Source organism: Cyprinodon variegatus, unplaced genomic scaffold (assembly GCF_000732505.1).
Source record: "Cyprinodon variegatus isolate N-32 unplaced genomic scaffold, C_variegatus-1.0 Scaffold416, whole genome shotgun sequence".
NCBI classification, from domain to species: domain Eukaryota; kingdom Metazoa; phylum Chordata; class Actinopteri; order Cyprinodontiformes; family Cyprinodontidae; genus Cyprinodon; species Cyprinodon variegatus.
Window position 1 is genome coordinate 706,888 of NW_015150869.1, and position 20,644 is coordinate 727,531.

Here is a 20,644-nt window from a genome sequence, read left to right on the forward strand (position 1 = left end):
TCGCAATCGCTAGTTTGTTGGCTCTGCGCTGCCGTAGCGCAAAGATGTCTGCCTCCATGGCTGCGAGACCCGCTCCTATTTAATTATAAATAACGAATTCTAAGGCAACGCAAATATTAAGGTTAAGAGGCTGAGCTCGTAGATGATGATAAATAACATAGTTATGTATAATATAGTACATTTCTGACTGTATATCCCTGTAATTATTACACACTGTAGCTTTAAATTAAAAATTTATGGGAAAATATATATGGGTCATCGATTATCCGAGGTGAGGGGCATGTTTTTTTTTTTTTTTTAAGCATGGATTTAGCAGAGTTTTGTTGGGGTTTATTTAAATCTCTTTTTGTGTATTTTTCCTGTAAAACACTCCGAGTTAGCCTGTAGCTGAAGAGGCATACATGCAAATGTCTTTTCCAAAAAAAACAATAGTATTCATGTTGATGAGTGTATGTAAACAACAGATGACTAGATCATCTATAAAAGGATGATCTGGTCTTTATTCAGATAAAAAGTGGTAAATAATATCTCCTTTTTTTGCAAAATAGTAGAACAAATATATGTATTGGGTTTGCATTGAACAAAAATGAGCCAAAATGCAGAAACAATGTGAAACAGCTCTCTTTGAGATTTATTGATCAATTCTCTTATCAGAAACATTCTGTTGTTGTTTTTTTTAAATGCCAGGAGGGCGACGGCCAGGATCCTGGAGAGACAATGGCTGCCCAATAATCTGGAAACGCTCATGGAGTCATTTTCTAATCTTTAGTCCTGCTGAACACCGAAATACACCCTGACTTCATTCACTTAAAAAAAATCATTTAACCTGATAAAAATAAATCAAACAACAACAAAAAAAATCACATTGGTTCCTGTGAAATATTAAAAAAACATAAATCTGCTTATACAAAAAGGTAATATAAAATATTCGTATTACTATTTCCTAGTAAAAATCATGAAATGAAAACAAACCAAATGGAAATTTAGGAGCAGAAATGTAAACACATAAAATGAGTTAATTTTCTAGAGTTTAGCTTGAACCAATCTGGGATCTAAATGAGCTTCAGTCAGAGGGATGTTCTCCCTGCTGTGGGCTTTTCTCCTGCAGTAGATGAAGATGTAAACGGGATGGATGAACACCAGAAAGGTGAGGAGAGAAAGAGAAACATCCACCTGAAACAGAGAGCCCATGAGATCTCATGCAGAAACATGTTAGAATAATGCCTTGAATCTGAAGTGAGCTCACATAAAACGGATCTCCATGGAGAGCTCCTTTGACCAAGGCAAAGCAGGGGTACTGCAGCAGAGAAATGAGAGCAGAGAGCGCCATCACCAGGCCGTACAGCTTCCCAAAGTGGCAGGATGGAAAACTGAGGCAGAAGGAGTCAATCAGAAAGAAAATCAGAGATGATGTTTGTTCACTTGGTGAGAAAACCAGCTTATCCCTTAGCAAAAAGTAGTTTATTCAAGTTTCTTTAATATATTCTTCTGGCTACACTTGAATAAGTGTAGCCAGAAGAATATGTTAAAGAAAGAAAGAAAATGCATGCAGATCATCACACCAAAACCCCTTTTAAAAGTATTCAAAGAAATATTCCCAATGCCAAGAGAACTGGGTTTATTAACAGAGAACAGCTATCTCCATGTCTAGATTAAATGGTGTCCAAGGAATCTCACTTGTTTTGCAGAAAATGTAACTTAGATGAATTTATTGGGTCAGGAGATCAGCAGATTTCTCTTGAAAATCTAAAGAAAATGATTAATTTACGATAACTTTAAAATCCGATAAAAAATCAAAACATCACAGGTGTATCCTGGTGTACCCTGCATTGCAAAATAATCAAACTCCTCCAACCTTTTCTCACACTTTGCCACATTAGAGCCATGATATCCACTCACCACGCTGCTGCTACTACAATGTTTCACTAAGGGCAGCAGCACATTGGGATTATAAATGATCAAATTATTTTTTACAGACACAAATCTGAAAAGTGTGGTGTGCATTTGTATTCAGTCAACTTTGCTTTGAACCCCTAAATAAAGTGAAATTATGATTTTCTGCTACATCTGTGTTCAGTAGCAGCCACTTACGCGATGCTAAGGAAGGCTGCGTTTCCCCCATACAGAAAGGACCTATTGAGAACCTGCAGGATGAAGGTGAGATACTGCAGCGAGAGGAGAGGGATGGAGGCGCAGACAGAGAAGAGGAGGCACTGCAGAGAAGTCAGGAACAGAGACAGGTAGGAGGAGCGCAGGTCAGCATCATGTTCAGTTTCTCCTGCAGTAGAAGGAAAAGAAAGGGTGAGAAAAGTTACTGCTGCCATCGGTGCAATGAAGCATGCAGCAGGGAGTTACCAGCAGCTCGAGGCCTTCCTTTGTGTCTGTCCAAGATGAGTCCATTCCAGGGCGCACAGACCACTCCACACAGTTGAGTCATTGCAAACGCATTGGTGTACTGGCTCACTTAGAGGCACATGGTTAAACACAGGAAATGTCAAAAAGAAATCATAATAATTATCTGGAAATTAAAATCAGAAGAAAAGGGAAGCTGGAGAAGAGATCCTTGGTAAGTTACCCAGGTCAGGGTCGTTTCTGGCCAGCCGACTCAGCCTGGAGTTCAGCGTGCCGATGAAGAGGTAATGCCTCAGCTGCATTATGGACAACCACAACAGATGCCAGAGGAAGAACCAGGACAGGACACAGCTCCGGAAACTCGACACTTAATGAGGCAGAGGGACACATACAATGATTTGGAGCAGTTAATCAATTCCTGTTATCCCAATATAAACCCCAGACGTGTTGACTTCAGTTTCAGCAAAATCTGATTAGGGGATTATTGGGACTTCATAAGTTTGTTCCAGAGATTTGGAGCAAAGAGCGCTGCAGATTTTTATCTGTAAAGAAAAAGTTTACATCTGGGATTTTCCTTCTACTTAGCAGTTCTGCTGAAGTTTGTGTTGGTCTGTTATTTCATATCCCCTAAGAAATTCAACTTGGGGTTTGAGCAATCATTTGCACCTAGAGTTTATGAATGTTAAATATTTAGCTTTGTGGAAGGTACAAAGTGGGTAAGATGTATTAATATTTATTAATATAAAATTTTAATCTAAAATACAACTAGGCACATGTCGGCATGTGAATGTTTTTTCTGAAAGAGGGATTTTATAAATTTTAAACAAAGAAGCAAAATAAAGAGATACACAAATTAGATTTTTTTTTCCAGATCACATTTTAATTTGTCCTCATATCTTTTTGCATCTCTTAATTACTGAATAAGAGTTTAAGGCCAATATCTCCTCTCTTTATGAAATGGACCAGAATTATTTTGTCAAATAGTAACTTTGTTTGGTATTTCTTTTATTTGCGTACATTTTGCACTGGAAACTTTATGTGCATTTAAGTAATATATTTATCTAAGTAGATGTACTTATATTTAAGTTTTTTGCACTCTTTGTTGAGGTAATCACCTGCTATCAGACTAGGGTTTCTACCTTTTTCTGCGTTTTCCATCTCTTTTTCGTCTGACCTCATTGTTTCATCCTTCTCACAGGAATCCAGAGCCAGTCTCATTTTAGCCTCCCTCGTCCTCTCCAGCTGCTCCACATTATAACTGTTGGACTGGCCACAGTTCACCCTGAGCATCAGGACACATGTCAACAGGTTTCAGCCCCAGAGGAGAAAGCAAAGAACAACAAGCGATAACACTCTCACCCGTATGTGTAGCATTGAGGCAGAGGGTAGGGGATGTGGGTTCTCGGCATGAGGAGGAAGGTCCTCGCCAGGTGAGCGACGCTGCAGAGGGACAAGGCCAAGAAGGACGAGTGGAGAGACACTCCTTGCTCATATAGAAACTGCACAGCAAAGAAAACGCTAGTATTAGTTATCCCCTTTCAGAAAACTGTTAGGCTACTTTCAGAAAAATCATAATTTTGAAACACTTTATTGTTGCTAAAGGGAAAGATGGACTCTATGTCCCAAATAGCATCATGAGTCTCTGTTGCATTTTTAGGTTGTTTTTGTAAATGCTTGATTTACATATAACAATTAATTCAATAAATACAACTTAAACTTGGATTTGATTTAAGGATTGCCTAACAGCAACCATTATAAATGAATGCACAAATACCACAGTATGATTTTTCTCTATAGAGGGATGGCAACAGAGAGTAATAAGATCAGGTGAAGATGCATCATTGACACTGACTCCAATGCATTATGCAGTCTGCATAGAATAACAATCCAGTTGCAGCTGCCCAAACCCCAAAACTGCTGTAACCATGTCTTCATTATCTAACAGATTCATCAAATGCTTTAAAAGGTTGAAACTGCCCTGCTTCAGTCTGCATACAGAACTCATTTAATATTTCGGTTGAGATTGAAAGCATAAGATTGTGCTAAAAGCCATATTTTAAGAGTCTATTCTCATCATTGTAAAACTCCGTAATGAATTTCTTCAAACATTTTAAAACAAACAAGGCATAAAGAAACTTATATAAACATTAATATATAACTTGTATTAAATAATAACATAACATGTATACTGCATAACTTTCAGTTAAACGATATATTGACCTCATCATATTTTGTTTTATATTTAAGCTGTGTTACTTTTTGAGTTACTGACTGTCGCCCTCTTGTGCCAGTCTCCTTTCACATAGCTCCCTTCTAGTTGCTTCTATCCACATCTGCTCCCTATCAGTTGATTACCCCAGTTTTTGTTCTGTCCCCCATATATACCACTCCTGTGCAGTTCTTCATTGCTGGTTTCTCTTCATTGCTTGAATCCTCATGTGTGTTTTCTCCCTGGCATCTCCTGGTTTTGATTACTTGCTTTTGTTTCTTAGATTTGTGTTTCTGTTGCAATCTGTTGCAATCTGCATCCAAATAAATCTTATTATTATCTCTGTTCAAAATCATAACCAGTTTCAGGTAAAATTACAAATCTAAATCAATCCTCTAAATGTTTCTCTTTCCAGATTCTCTCTCCTCTTGCAGCTTCTGTGCTCTGAGGAAGATAAACATCTTCTTCCTCTCTGCCAGTCTCATTCAAAGTCACTAAATCTGTCTGTTGAGATTTCTTATCTAAGGTCAGAGCTCTAATTTACCAAAAACAAATATAAAAATGTGTGTTCAAAGCTTTCCTCTAAGCAGACATGAGGTAGTGGGAATTTACCTTGATGATTAGAAAGACGGCAGAAGAAGAGTCAAAGGCTCCGTTGTACAGGGTGATGATGGTGGAACGATGAGCCGCAAAGAGATTCCCAACCTTCCCGAGATAAGAGACGGGAATTATGGAGTTATAACTACCTCCTTTATTTGAATGGCAATGAACAAACAGCCCATTTAAAGTGGAATCACCTGCATGTTAGTCATAAGGAGCAGAATTCCTCCCACAGCGATGCAGGACAAGGCAGGGAAAAGCAACAGAGAAGATGCTGCAGAGCAATGAAGGAGAAGGAAAGACAGCAATCTTTTATTTACAGAGGACATTACAACCTAAATAAACGTATTATATATATATATATATATATATATATATATATATATATATATATATATACTTTGAGATATTCTCTCTTTAGTCCATTGGAACCTAATGAATTAGATATATAAGTTTGCATAAGATGTTTACAAACCTGCGCTGGAGAAAGCCACTAGAAGGGTTCCAGTGGTGTACAACAATCTAGAAAGAGAAAAAAAATTTAATACCTAAAAAAGTTGAAGGTATATTATTAGCTGAACATATTTGAAACTACTTTTTCTACTACTTTGCCCCTGGAAGCATACAATCATCTGGTATGGTTGTATCTGTTTCCAATCAGCCAAGCTGTGAATTTAATAGAAAATTAGGCAGACATCTTTGAAAAGATTGTTTAAACACTGTAAAAGGAGTATCAGTTTAGTAAGACAGACAGACAGACAGACAGACAGACAGACAGACAGACAGACAGACAGACAGACAGACAGACAGACAGATAGATAGATAGATAGATAGATAGATAGATAGATAGATAGATAGATAGATAGATAGATAGATTATTTCTTCTTCCAAAAAGGTCAAATTGTGGTTAGAATTGTCACCATATGTTCTGTGAATGAGCTACTGATATTTATGAGTTGTTGTTGACAATATTAGGTGAAATGAGTTGATATATTCTTTGGTTTAATGTTCCTCCTTAACTTATTCTCATTCATCATTGGGTTCCTCCTCTCATACTAACTGTAAAATCAATAAGTAACTAAGCTACAAGCTAAAATGTATGTTTCAGATTCAATATAACCCTCTTCCTTCATTTTGTATTCAAAACGGCAGGATGTTTAAGCAGAGCCAAGAACCCAGTAACCCCTCAGTGCCTTGGTGCCCTGACTGCATGCAGATTGATGCCTGAACTTACATTGCCAGCAGCCTGGTCACCATGGTTCCGAATCGATCAAACAGGAAGCCATTGATCAGACTCAGGAAGTTGTTTAGGAAGGAGGCGATCGTGAAAATCAGTGAAAACTGCTCATCCTGTCTGCTGCAGTCTGAAAGAAAGAGAAACATTAAGACATGGAGAACATTTAACAAGCAACTTGTGTTTTATCACCCATAAAATGACTAAAAACTATGCACACACGGAGGTGGACCATGACAGATCAATTCAAAGTTTTTAACCCATTTATATTGTGAACAATATCCAGTAACATTGAACAGAGAGACAAGTGGAAAAGGTGAACAAATATTTCAGAATATGTTTGGATCCAGTACAGATCTATAGTCTTGTTGACAGAATACTAAATCTGATCAGGTGAGTTAATAAACGTCACCTGTGCAAATAGGATTTGCCCTTTTACATCCATTTAATAAGCCATAGTCTGCAGTGAGGTAAGGAAAGGATCAAAAGGATCTTCAAGGTGTAAGTCAGGAGAAGACCCTTTTTATTAGTTGTTGCACTAATTTCATCCTTTGTTTTAGTTTTAGGCACAAGATTGAAAAAAAATCTGAATATTGTATCTGTGTAGTAATGTATAAATATAATAAAGAGCAAACACAAAATGTCACTTTTAGAAAAAGGTTCAGTAACAGCTGATAAGAACTGACTTGTGCAAAACATTAAACACCAGTTAACACAGCTTAAAAATAATTTGATAAATATAAAAATGAGGTTTATGAATCCAGAATCTCTGTATGTTTTAGTATTTCCCTTTAAATTGCAGTTTTTATTCATTTTAGGTGATAAAAATGTTGTCTGAATATAGTTTGTTTTTGTTAATGCTGGTTAGCTACATTGCCCCCATTAAGGGGCAGGTTTATTTCAATAATAATAAGAGGGAAAAAACAAGTTAGAAATAGCTCCCAGGATTCACCGTCATCTGTTTGGGTGTGTTTGAGATGTTTTTTTTTTTTTATCTGATTTCTGATTTATTCATAACAAAGAAAAACACACTTTAAACACTCAAAACACTTTTCTAGTCTGGATATAAAATGCTAATTTTGTTGCCTTTTTTGGTTTCAGGAACATTTTATGGTTTCTATAATAGGAATGAATAATAAGAATAAATATAATAATACCCAAACTGGAGACTTTTAATAGTTTAGTCTGTTTTACTAGATAAAAAAAGATATATAATTACAATTAACACAAAAGACTGCTTGACTAGGTGATATTATTAACGAATCAGAGCTTCTAGTCTGATGCACCTGGAATTTCACTCTATATTGTTCAACAAAGACCTGGATTTGATCTTTATTTCAGTTTTCTGTGTAATGTAATAAGTTACATTTTGGTTAGTACTCCAAAGAGACTTTTTACTATTTACTCAGATAATTACACAAAGGTACAGACTTTACAGCAATCACTCATCCTGAGTGAAGAATTCAGGAACAATGTACAGCTGTCTGCATCAATTCACTCCAAATCATTAAAGCCATACTCTGAGATCGACGTATAGCAGCTGGAAAGACCAGGACAGTTTTACAATTGTCGATGAGAACTTAATGCATTGTAGAGGTTTCTCATCTCAGAGTGCTGCACACAACCAACAATACAACAAACACACAACATAAGATAGTAAGAATCAAAAACGTAAATAAAGTAATTTGCTTGTTGGTTCGGTAAATGTTCTCCCCTCCTGTTTTCTCGTTACGAGGGAGAGAATCATGTTGGCTTATTGTTAATATTTTTCATTGTTTTCCTGGGAATGTAGGGAGATGGGGGATAAGTGAAATGTATTCCCATGTAAATTAATGTTTTGTACCCATCTAACCCAATAAAAAAAATATATGGTAAAAAAAAAAATAAAAAAAATAAATAAATAAATAAAATAAAAACGTAAATAAAAATTGAAATACTAATAATTTAGAAAATAAACGTTCCTTAAAAAATATCTGCTCTGCTTCAGTTAAAGGCCAGTGCAAACAGGTAGGTTTATAACAAAGACTTCAAAATGTATAGAGACTGGGCCATTCTAATATCCAAGGGAAAAGTGGTCCAGGGTCTTTTCCAGCTGTGATCTTGACACAGCTGATGTTACTTTTTGGGTTGATCTCGCTGATTGAACTGGAACATGGACCAACAGAAGCTTGGAAAGACAGAGGGGAGCTGACCTATTTCAATATTTAATACCCAATAAACCAAATACTGAAGGTGACTGGAAACCAGTGCAGAAAAAACATCCAGTGACAGTGAAACACAATAAAGCTGATTGGACTTCACTAAAATCTTATTGGCAAACCCCAGTTTCCAGGAGGACATCCTATTGAATAATTAGACAGATTGAGGTTTTGTCCTGAAATACAAAATGACTTATGACATGACTTATGACATAACCTTTGTTTTGGTTATTTCATTCTCCATAAAGCCCATTATTCTCATAAACACTGTCATCCACATGACATCACACCAGTCATAAACATGAAGTAGTCTTTATTAGTTTCTATCACTGTTGTCATTAAGTGTAATTCAGTAAATTATGAAATTTAAAGGTAAAGGTGAATTTTTTTAAAAATGTCTTTGTTATGACAACTTGACTTTAAAAGGTTTACTTTATGTGCTGACATCACATTTGTTGTTAGTCTTAACTTTGGCTGTCATGATGGCATTATGATTGTGTCATGTATTTATATATGTTGACACATAAAGCTGGATAACCTTATAAAGTTTGATGATATCTATTTGACACATTTGAGACTGGGTATGGTTCCTTGGTTAATGTCAAGTTGTCATAGCAAAGACATTTTAGATCATGTCAACTTTACCCTTAAAGAGTCATCATTTACTCAGTGACACTGCAATGATGAGTGATAAGTTTGCATAAGTGTGATGTAATGTTTATGAAAGTATCATGTCAGCCTTATATACAGCCCTTCGAATAAAATGTTACCAAAATTCCTCTCTTATTATAAAGAAATGATACCATAATAAAATATTTTGTACTAATTGGCCTTAAACCTTTAGCATTTGGTCTGATATATTGTCAGACTAAGAAAAAATTGGTATGTCTAGATTTATACAGTCCATCCATCCATCCATCCATTTTCTTTACACGCTTGTCCCAAGTGGGGTCGCGAGGGGTGCTGGTGCCTATCTCCAGCAGTCAATGGGCGAGAGGCAGAGATTTATACAGTGTGTGTAAATATGCATTTGCATCTGTAAGGATGGATTATTTTCATTTCAATCAAAACAGACAGCCATATGTTATCATTGACCGTTATAAATGTTACAAATTTGTAATATACCTGCCTTTCTATTTATTTCAAAATAAACAGAAAGTTTAAAAAAAAAATCAATTAGGCGACTACTAAGAGAAAAATACTTTTTTTTAAAGATGTATACATATATGCATATAAATTCAGCGTCCTTTTCTGCTCCTCCTTCTAAGTGTCATAATAAATTTGAGATACACTATAAAAATATGTGATGATTATGTTTGAATAGAAATCAAAAAGGAAAAATTGCACGTTTGTCAAAAGGTAATATGTTAACTCAGAATTACTAATCCTGTTATGTGATACAATTTTTTATCCAACATAATACAGCTGTCCTTTTAAAGACATTATAATGTTATTTAAAACCATTGTTGTTCCTTGTTTTAGGGGTTAGCTTTTAACTGAGAGGTGTAGGGTGTAGGAGTTTGTCCTACAATTGGAAGATCGCCATTTTGAAACCCTAGCTCCGCCAGTTTCAGTTATTGTACCCTTGGGCCAGATACTTTGCCCACATTTGTTAGTGATGGAGGTCTGAGGGCTCAGCGGTGCCTGTATATGACAGCATTGCTTCTGTTAGTGTGCCCCAGGGCAGCTGTGACTACAGTATATGGTTGAATATGTCCATAAATGAATGAATGTGGTGTAGCCAAGCTTTCTACCACTTAATAGTGCGCCACAGAGGAGGGGGACTCCTGCAGTTTGCTCACCTGTCTCTATCAAAGTGCTGTTGCTGTCTGTGTCGTTGTTGCAGAGTTCACTGAAGTACCTGTCTTCTTTCAGCACAAACACCAAAGAGGCGTAACCAAACACCACACCTGCAAAGCCCAGACACTCCAGCATCCCGGAGATCAGAGTCAGCCAGTGGCGTGGCTTGGTGCCAACCTCACAGCCTTGCATGCTTTGCTTCTTCTCAGCAAAGCCTCAGATAAGATATCCAGGACCTCCTCCAGAAAAAGAATTATTCCCTTTATTTTTTCCAGATAGCAGAAATAATCCACATTTCTTTAAAAAAAAAAAAAAGAGGAGAAAAAACAAAGAAGTTATTCTGCCATATCATTTGGTAAAGTACCAACTTTCCAGAATGTGTTGACCATGTGGGATCAATCCCAAAGCTATTACGACAAGCCGAACAAACTTCTACCACTGAACGCTGTAACAGATGTTTCATTCTCAACTCCTGTTGCTGAAATATATTTCAGTCACACAATAAAATAAAGAAGCGTTTTTAAAGCAACATCTGAGCAAAAACAGCTAATATCATCAGCTTTAAAATGCATGCACACAAATGTATGTATAAACAATTACATCTCAGCAAAGCGATGCATTCCTAGTAATGCAAATATTCTACTCCTAGCTGTGCTGTAATTTGGAGTTGGAGCCTCTATGTTATATATATGAGATTACATGAAACATTACAGTACATTTAGAATATGAATAAACAATGTTAAATAGAACTTTCACCTTTCAGCTTCTTCCGTGCAGTTCCTGTGAGTTTATCTCATCAGTTCTGTGACAGCATGGTGGGAGTTCCCTCCTTAAATGCTTCTTATCTTTCTCATGCCAAACCGACGCTACGACATACTGACAGCAGACTTCGCAGACAGTGGCAGTTGTCTGCAGGAGGTACTGCCTCTAATCCAGATTAGCTGGGTTAATCTATGAGTGCTGGTGCACAGCACAATAGGACTTCATGTTAGGGTCTAAAAGATAAAAGGTAAGCGCAAAAATAGTTATAAGGACGTTTTTGTAAATGAAATCTTGTTTGGCAATCCTGCAACTTTATCCCACCTCTGGAGATACAGTAAAGCAAATTTGTTATGCAGAATCCCTTTTTATCAAGTCCACAACACCAGAAGGGAAACCAGATCAAAACAGACGCTCCGGGTAATAATCTAAAATGGCTAATCCGACAGATCTACATTTCTAGGCAGTTTAAGAAGATTTCTCCAGGCTCTCTCAACGGATGTCAGGAAATCCAGATGCGATAAACTTATCTCAAGGTGCCATCTGGCTACGGCCTCAGGGATTTTAAACTGGACTATGGCTACATCCTAAACCAACACACCGGACATATGGCTAAAATGGTTGGAAAAGTTGCAAAAGTGACTCTTAAATAACATAAACTAATCTCAACTTCATGATGTTGCTTGTATGAGAGATTTTGTCTGCTTGACACTCATGGCTTTATTAAATCTTTAAATGAATGATGATTATTTGACAGAATTATAAAAATTCATTTCAGTCTTTTAAATTTCCCAATTGGAATTTACACAAAATCTGAGCAAATATGAGGCTTTTGTCAGATTTCTGCCCAGTTTGCTTTAGTTATATAACAGCAGTATGACATGCCTTGATATAAATACAAACAAGTAAAGTTTGAGTGAAAATGTAAGATGTAAATATAGTAGAGGTGCATAATTATTAAAATGTGACAATGATCAGAAACAATACAAAACTGACTGAAAGTCAGGTCAGTATCCGATTTTGTTCTTTATACACTTTTTATTATAAAAAGATTGTAAGAAAAGATTTTGTACCATTCTCTGTTATACTATAAAAGTTAAATCAATGCATTAGAGATTCTCTAAAAAACTGATTAATATTTGTACATTAATAAAACCTAACTTTTTCTATATTTTAATTAACCAAAAAAAGCAAACATGATGGTGGCTGATTAGCTTACACATAAGATGGTATTCAGGTCTTTATGTCACCATGATAATTATGGCTAGAAAATGTTCATTTCAGTTTAATTATTGGATCTTTGTCCCATTCCCCACAGCATCTTCTGAAAACAGCACAACTGACCAGTGAGCTATTTAAATCTATTTTATTCTGTTGCCCTTCTTTTTTAATGATTTATAGTGCATTTCATCATTTTAATCAAACAGAGCACTTAAGCATTTATTAAAATTTGAAAATGACAACATAATGAAAAAAATTAGTAAAATAAAACAATAAAAATATGTTTATTATGTATGAACTTAAGGTCAACACTGATTCCTTCCTTCCTTCCTTCCTTCCTTCCTTCCTTCCTTCCTTCCTTCCTTCCTTCCTTCCTTCCTTCCACCAGCATAGTTTCTCAAAATACTTATTGCCATATTCCTCCCATCATACATTGTTGTCTTTCATTTTATTTATCTTTTCCATGTTTTATTTTAGGTCCTTATCATTAATTTACTCCAAAATCCAAAATTTACATGCAGCATTATTCACCGGAGGATTAAACCTCCATTGCTTCCTTTCAAATCCATGTCTTTCCGCAGATGGTCTAGGTTCAATTTCATTCCTTAGGGAATTCCTTCAATTAACACTTATTTAGATATAGCCCACAGACTTTCAGTAATTAACATGGTAAGGTGGACATTTTATAAGTTTAAGGAAAAGGAAGAAAATAGAATGACAAATGTAATATTGTGAAAAACAAATCCACTTTAATAACTCTTAAAGGTGTTTGGTTTTTCCGACAATGTTCCTTCAATGTACGAAGAAATATTGTAATGTATTGCTCCCAATTGTTCAAAGATAGTGACTAATGGCATCATTACAGTAATTTCCAAATATTAATTAAGTATAATTATGCTTCGTCTATAACTAAGGATATCAAAATCGCCTAAATGACAATTTCTCAGTACAATAAGTTATATCCAATATTTTTTATTATGAACTTCTGCACCATTTTGTTTTTGTTTAGTTTAATCCTCTCCTTGAAGAATAAAATAAAATGTAACTAAGACTAAGCGATCTATCTAAGCGATATCTGTTGCAATAAAGGCAGATGATACCTTATTGTGAAATCTAGAAGGGTTTGTCTTACAATTAAGTTGCCAGATGGAGAGTGAAGTGTTCGAGAAGAAGTGAGTAAGACTTTTGTTGAGCAAAGGAGGGTGGCAGGTAAGTACTTGGAGAGACCAGTCAATTTGAAAAGAATTGTAACAGAAACAGGTAAGGGAAATGAGAAGAGACATCTCAAAGAGAAAGCTTTAAGACTTAGAATTAGACTCAATTTTATTTATCCCTTGGGATTACTTCCTCAGGGAAATTCTGGTTCCAGTAGCTCATATAGAGTACAAAGAGTTAAAGCAAGATGTCATTAAAGATAAAAATATAACAGACAATATAAAAAGAGTGTATATAGCACCAAAAAAAGCATTAAAAAAGAAAAAGGTTGTAATGTCCTGGAATATGTTTCCTTTAGATATGAAAAATATCTGCAAAGTAGAGAGCTATGGAAAGACTTGAAAGTAGTTGACTTGTATTGCAGAGATACACTGACCTTAAAAATATGTAGAAAATTACACAGACCAGGCATGTGTTATCGCACAGTGAGAGAGAGAAGTTATTGCACAGGAGAGACAATAGGTAATGTTTTGCATAAGATGTCCAAGGAGGGGGGTGCTGACACTTGTCCCTCTTCCCATCACCTTCTCCTTCCTCGGAAAACATAGCTACAACATTGTAATATAGATGAAATAGGATTAACGCACAATGGTTAACTGCGACTAGGAGGCAGCTAAATCGATTGCTCCAGTCACATGGACACAATACAATCAAGAACTTTGAGATCTGGTGGGTTCTCACTGGCAGAAATAGGTTGTTCATCTCCACTGTTGCCACGTGCATAGCTCTGACAATAAATTGAATATTAATTATAACTGAATTACATTAAATCTAATTTTTCTGTATTTGATTAATTAGCCCTAAGTCTTGTAAATTTAGTCTGAACTGACCTGAAGATAGGGAGTAATAAATCACAATTATTTTCTGGATCCTTGAAACACATCAGATGTGGAACTTGGTACATTAACAAACCAATTGAATTAAACATAATGGTGCCACTTAAATCTTAATGTAATGATGTTGGGTTAAATAATACAAATGTACGTTTTTTTTTAATTCATGTAAAATCAGTTACACCATTTTCCATAACTGATAGACAGCTCAGTGGGAGAAGTTTCTAATTTCAACCACAAGGTGGCAGCATTTGAACTCTACCAAGGTTTAGGTTTATCCACTGCTCTCTCTTCATCCGAGGCAGATTTTATTTTGTAATAATTCGAAATAAAAAAATATGTCCCTTTTAAAAGTTACAAGACATTTGATAGAAAATAATTTATAAATCATTCTAATACATAAATATATATATATATATTATAATACTATATTACATGGGATTAATTCAATATTAAATGAAATAAAAGTAGTAAAAAAATAAAAATAAATGGGGAATAGAAAACATAGACAGGTTTCCAGAGCTCTCTTTTCATAATGCAGCCATTTTTGCATTCAATTGCAAATCAAGGAAGAGGTGGCTCTTTTATCCTGACATCATTGTTGCCCTGTCAGGATAAAAGGTGAGGAAGACAGAGCAAATAAATGAAACGAGCTGATCTTTATGATTTGTTTATTCATTCATTCAAATATATATATATATATATATGTGAATGAGTCGAGTTGAAACAGAATAAAAAGGTATCAGAAATATAATTTCTTTGATTGTGTTTGATGTCAGTTAGTCATAGGGGTGGAGTCCTGGGAAGGTGGAGGATCCCCTCCTACCTTTCTCATCGAAGTGACTAAAAGTTTCTTCTGTTTATTGGATCGTTTTTGACATTCAGAAACCACATAGCCGTAGTTATTTGAGAATAAAGCGATCTTTCTTTTTAGATACTTAGAAATATCTTCTATCCTCCTTTCTTATCTCACACTGGCCCCCTCCTCTTCCTCCCCCCCAGCGGAGAGGAAGAACAGACAAGTGAACAACAAGCCAAGGCGAGGAGAACAGAGGAGCCTACGCTGCAGAGGTGGGTGTTTTCCTCGGTCCTCTTCCTCTTTATGCTCGGGGTTGTGTCTCTGCTCGGGTTTTTACATCGGACTGGACATATTTCGGGGTATTTTTGTTGTCTCATCCAAACTCTCCACCCAGCCTGGTGGGGTCGGAGGGGGGAGGCAGGAGAAGTCGGCTAGGCCCGAAGCCATCCAACACTTCTGGATTTAGAGAAGGAACGCTGCTGAAAGTGTCTGTTGAACCGGTAACTGCCCCCCTGCTGTCCTATTGCGGTCCGTGCAGCTTGTTTGTGGTTGTTTGCTGGAACAGAAGCAGCTTTTGCTTAACTTAGTTGTTGGGAACGCAGCTAGCGGCTTAGCATAGCGCTAACCGAGCTAGCATGAATGCACACCTTCCGTTGATGAATAACTTATCTTGGGGGAGTTGTATTTAACTTTATTGTGCTGTAAGAGGCGGTTATATAGGAAACTAAAACTAGTCCGGTTTATTTGGCTAGGTTTGAATGGAAATTAGACTTTTTTTGAATATTTTTTTCTTAAAGTGACACTTAGGCTCTTCACTGGTTGCTGGGTTTTTGAAAGACGCGATTTTAAACGAGGCTTCTCCGCCTGTTATCACGAGATTTCCTGATAGAACAGGTGAGAGGACACGGAAGTCCCCCCCCGGGACACTTTGCCTCACCGTAGAGCTTCAAGTCAAAGTCCAATCTGTGCTTATCACCCTCTCCCTCCCATTGTGTGCACTGAAACGCCCACCCTCTGTGGACGGTTACCTGCGCGCAGCTCTCAGGTGAATATCCTCCTATATATATGAATGATCGCTTTGATTTTTTCTTTTTGGCGTGGTAACAAAAGGAGTGTTTGTTGCTTCATTATTTAGTCCCTTGTGAAGAGGCTTAGCTTTACCTTCTCCGCTTACAGTTCAGACTCGCACAGAGAGGAAACCTGTCTGCGCCTTTTAAACCTTTTTCCACATTCAGACTGTTTTAGAGCCGCATACTTTCTATTGTTGAAATGGGATTTTGTACAACAGCTGACTTAAACACTGTAGTTAGGTTTTGTTAACTGATATACACCTTTTAACAAATAGACACCAGTGTGGCCAGCATTTATAATCAGCGACTGCTGGTTAATACTTTGTTCAGGACCAGTTTTACTAGTGGGGCCAGGGTGGGGCAAGTTTTTTTTTCTTTCTTTTTTTGCTCTGCTTTATAGCAAACGAGTAAGATAAAAACAGTGTAATAGTTCATCATTTAATATATCAGGGGAGCCTAAATTTTACTGCTCTGTGATCCTATCTCAATACAGTTGGAGCTAAATATGAAATACCTCTCATTTTTAAATCATTAACATTTGTCAAATTGCCCGTTACATTTTCTGCACTAATGTAGGTCATTATATGAAATGGATTTGGTATTTTGTCTTCATTTCTCCAGGGGTGCTGACCCCCATCGGTTCCCTGTCTAGGGCCGCCCATGACCTGTCACAGCTGCTGCTTCTGGGTTCAGAAGCTGAGGCTCTCTGTAGGTCTCTGCAGCTGCCCCAGACTTAAGGGCAGATTATACTTCTGCAACCGCACACATCAAATGTCGCTTGGGTCTGGTCGCAAACCAGTTTTGCTGGTCTGGAATTTCTAGGGACGCACAGCAATTTCCCACCAAAGCGTAAGGGGGAGCCTATTCGAGAACTTTGGCAGATGGTCACGAAAAGTTTGGCGGCGCCGGCAGGAGTGTTTATCTTCCAAAACAACAATGGCGCGTCTGCAAGATACCATGGATGGATCTAGAGTTGCTAGACATCAAAGAGGAACAGGTTCTGTTAATGGAGTTGGCAAAAAGATCGATTAACCTTTCGTCAAAGTTGTCTGTTGTAGTTGTTCCTTGGCTTACCCCTGCACCGAATCGAGAAGGACGACCATACAGACAGCCGGAAAGGCATACCAAGGACCAATCACAGCTGCTTTTTGTCTGCGCACTTCCGCTTGAGGTCTGCGTGGGTTTGCGACTGTCCGAGGTGTAGTCCGGATTTTTTTTAAGGTGCGCGACGACTGTTGCAAAACCTCTTCGCGGGGTGCGTGGTCGCCCACAGAGACAGTTTTGACGGTTGCGGAGGCTAAGCGTTAGAGGCATAAATTAGCCTTTACCATGGGCTGCTTATCTGCTTTTGTGATTAAAACTCATTTTTGCCTCGTCTGTCCATTTAGGCTGGAAGCCATGTTTTGGTAGGTTTACAGATGTGCTGTAGCCAAATCCACATTTAGATGAGGGGGCTCAGCAATGCTCCATGAGATGTTACATATGTAGTATTTTGTTTTCAGATCAGATCATGTTTTCAGTGAGGCCTTCATAGGTTTTTAATATGCGAATAAATTGGAAAAAGCCTTGTTTTCCTTCCTCTCCACCATAATGTGCTGCCCTTTCCATTCAAACGAAAACAACTTAGTGGCTGTAAAAAGGAAAATATCCATGGTTTAAGTGGTGTAGATGCTTTTACAAGGCCCTCTCCCACATTTGGATAACTTCTGCCTTTTTTCATGTATTTATTTATTTTTCTCCCCTTGCTACAATCAGCTGATCAGTGAAGCATAGGCATACCATGCATATTTCTGTGTACACCCTATAGTCATTGTTGCTTTGACCTGCTGGAACATAGATGGAGTAGATTGAGGACAAGTTTGGGCAAGCTTAAAAAATGTCCCCTCTTTTGAAACTATGGGAACGAGGAGCGGCCAAAGAAAGGAAAACGGACACGACTTCTTTTATTTCGATGTTTCTTTTGTTGCTTGGAATCCTTCCGAGTGGCACCGTCTGTAAGACCAAAGTTTTGCTAGCCGGTTGGTTGCTTTAAGCAGAGCTATCATTTATGCGTCTATAATGAAAGGTTTGCAGGGAACACCATGGGTGTGTCCTCCTTCTGAAACCTTTACTGAGACTGGAGTTTTTTTTTTTTTCTTCTGTATTTGTTCCTTCTCTCTGTCCGTCTCTCCTTTCTCAGTTCTCTCACTTCTTGTACGCTGACGCCCGTCACACATTAGACCTGTTTTTACTTGAATGTTGAGTGTATCTGTTGGCTCTGTGTGTAAAGTGTGTGATCCAATACTCAGAGGAATTAAAGTTATCACCAGATAAGCGGCGGTGGAGTGAAACCTGCCCCCCCCCCCGGCACCCGGGTTAATTTCCTGGAAAGGTAGACCGATGTGTTTGGCAGCTGTTGTGCAAACAGTCTTATTGATTAGTGATGGTTCTCTGTTTGCAATTAAGGGTAGCAAATATTTTATTGAAGGATTTTAAAATATTGTTCAATTTAAGGAAATTGTTGGTGTTTTAATTTTTTTAAGATGGTGTAATTCTATGTCTTCAGAACATGTTCTCCTTAAACTAGTTGTAAAAACTGCTGCTATTGATTGGTTTGTTGTACTTCCTTTCCTTTTCCACATCCGCTTAATGCAGTCCAGTAAAACCTGTGTTATTAACCAGCTTCTAAACAACCATAGTTGTATAATCTCATCAGTGATCTGTAGAATGACTTCTGTTGAGATATTGAATTATTGATGCTCTGCTGTTGTGGTTAGCTAATTTGTTTTAAAGATGGACACAGAAGAGGAGTTTCTCTTTGCATTTCCCTGAGCTATAATTGGCCCTTAACTATAAATGGCAGTAAATCAAAGATCTAACTGGTTTATTAGATAATTCTCTTTAGACTTATTGAGAAATCAGATTACAGTTAATGAAAATAAGCATCATCTAAATGTTATGTAAACACGTTGTTTTATGTAGGAACTGTGCAGGTGTTATTTTGCCAGGTATGACCGAGAAGATAGTTTATCATTTAGATATAAAAAGTCTGAAAGAATAGAGTTAAACTAACAAGACTTAATGGAGATCTATGAATGTTTGATTGTATTAATCTAATCGCACCTATTTTTTTTAATTATCTCCGCTGTCACATTCAGTTCATTTAATTTATATAGCACCAATTCAAACATCATCTTAAGGCACTTTATAGAGACAATTCAACAAGATCATACAGTCAGTTTGGTTAAAAGTTTTCAGTCTAAGGAAAACCAGTTGATTGCATCGACTCATTGACTCGAATGCAATCCCTCACACAAAGCATGCTTGTAGTGACAGTAGAGAGGAAAACTCTCTTTTAACAGGAAGAAACCTCTAGCAAAACCAGGCTCAGTATTAGCGGCCATCTGCCGAGACCAACTGGGGTTCAAGGAGACAGAAGCAGACAGAAAAAGAAGCAGAGGGGGAAAAAAGGCAACTTTCAACCAGTCCCAAAGGCGGCCCTGTTCATGAAACACACAGCCAGGCAGATGAGCTCCGAGCCAGCTGCCATATCAGAGGATGAAAGAGAGTAAATCCACTTAGTCACAGTCAGAGAAACAGGACAACTCCGAGAAACAGGCCTAGCTCCAACATCTATAAACAAAGGGGTTAATGGCAGCAGCACAGCTGAGATTTCTCTCCTGGATGGGGTCACTTTTTCATAGATCCAGATGTATTTAAAAACATAATATTTTTACATTTAAGCTCTTAACAAGGCTTAATGTTTACAAGGATTAGCATGTTTGCATTCAGGCTTCTTCTGTTTTATGAGGTAGTGTTTCCAGCATAAACATTTAATAAAGATGACCAAATTATTTCCCCATCGACACTTTATTGCTTTAGTTGTATATTATACTATCTCTTTATGTAGCTTCACTTCAAGCTCAACCCTCAAATTCAGTGATTAAAATTAGACAAACAACAGTTCAAATATCATATTAAAGGCCAGAATCTTGTTCAAACAAACATTTGCTCCCCAATACGCCTTGCTTGGGGATACGAACCTCTCATATGTTCCTTTAAATCTGCTGTTGGTAAAATGGATTACTTTTCTCATTAGTTAGCCCTTTTGTTTTTTTTTTTGTTGTTTTTTTTTTATAAAACTGTCAGCGTTGCCTAGGGATGTCCCAATTTGATACTGATATATCAAATATATATATATTAGGGATGGAATGGTTTATGAAAACCGTCCGAACCGTTTGGTTCGACTGTCTCGGTTCGGTTCGCGTGTGTTGCGTTTGGTTCATGCGCTGCTCTATTTTCTCATAGGCGAAGCGTTTACACTCCTATGTATGGTGAGCCGGTACTGCGACCAAAGCCAACCACCAGTAGTAAA

The 20,644-nt window shown here is 37.2% G+C and overlaps 2 protein-coding genes across 7 annotated transcripts in view; one reads left to right on the plus strand and one right to left on the minus strand.

Moving 5' to 3' along the window:
- Nucleotides 1-631: 631 nt before the first annotated feature.
- On the minus strand, nucleotides 632-11,243 carry LOC107093250 (solute carrier family 43 member 3-like). Its single transcript, XM_015388189.1, has 13 exons — nucleotides 11,150-11,243; nucleotides 10,396-10,632; nucleotides 6,396-6,525; nucleotides 5,637-5,683; nucleotides 5,359-5,435; nucleotides 5,174-5,266; nucleotides 3,712-3,851; nucleotides 3,492-3,634; nucleotides 2,576-2,719; nucleotides 2,356-2,463; nucleotides 2,092-2,278; nucleotides 1,247-1,370; nucleotides 632-1,173 (listed from the first exon to the last, which is right to left on the minus strand). Exons 2-13 carry the CDS (start codon nucleotides 10,583-10,585, stop codon nucleotides 1,024-1,026), a joined length of 1,533 nt encoding a protein of 510 aa, XP_015243675.1. The 5' UTR covers nucleotides 10,586-10,632; nucleotides 11,150-11,243; the 3' UTR covers nucleotides 632-1,023.
- A 3,998-nt stretch (nucleotides 11,244-15,241) lies between these two features.
- Nucleotides 15,242-20,644, plus strand: part of ctnnd1 (catenin delta 1) — a 36,675-nt gene continuing 31,272 nt past the window's right edge. The window contains exon 1 of one of the 6 annotated variants that reach the window (XM_015388192.1): nucleotides 15,242-15,492. The gene's annotated coding sequence lies outside the window, so the exon portion shown is untranslated. The other 5 variants (XM_015388194.1, XM_015388200.1, XM_015388201.1 and 2 more) reach the window with 5 other exon arrangements.

Coding starts and splice junctions, on each gene's coding strand:
- LOC107093250 (XM_015388189.1), bottom strand. CDS start 10,585: ATGCAAGGCTGTGAGGTTGGCACCAAGCCACGCCACTGGCTGACTCTG. Junction 3,852..5,173: donor CCGTCTTTCTAATCATCAAG/GTAAATTCCCAC, acceptor TTTGCTGTGCAG/TTTCTATATGAGCAAGGAGT. Junction 1,174..1,246: donor TCCATGGAGATCCGTTTTAT/GTGAGCTCACTT, acceptor TCTCTGTTTCAG/GTGGATGTTTCTCTTTCTCT.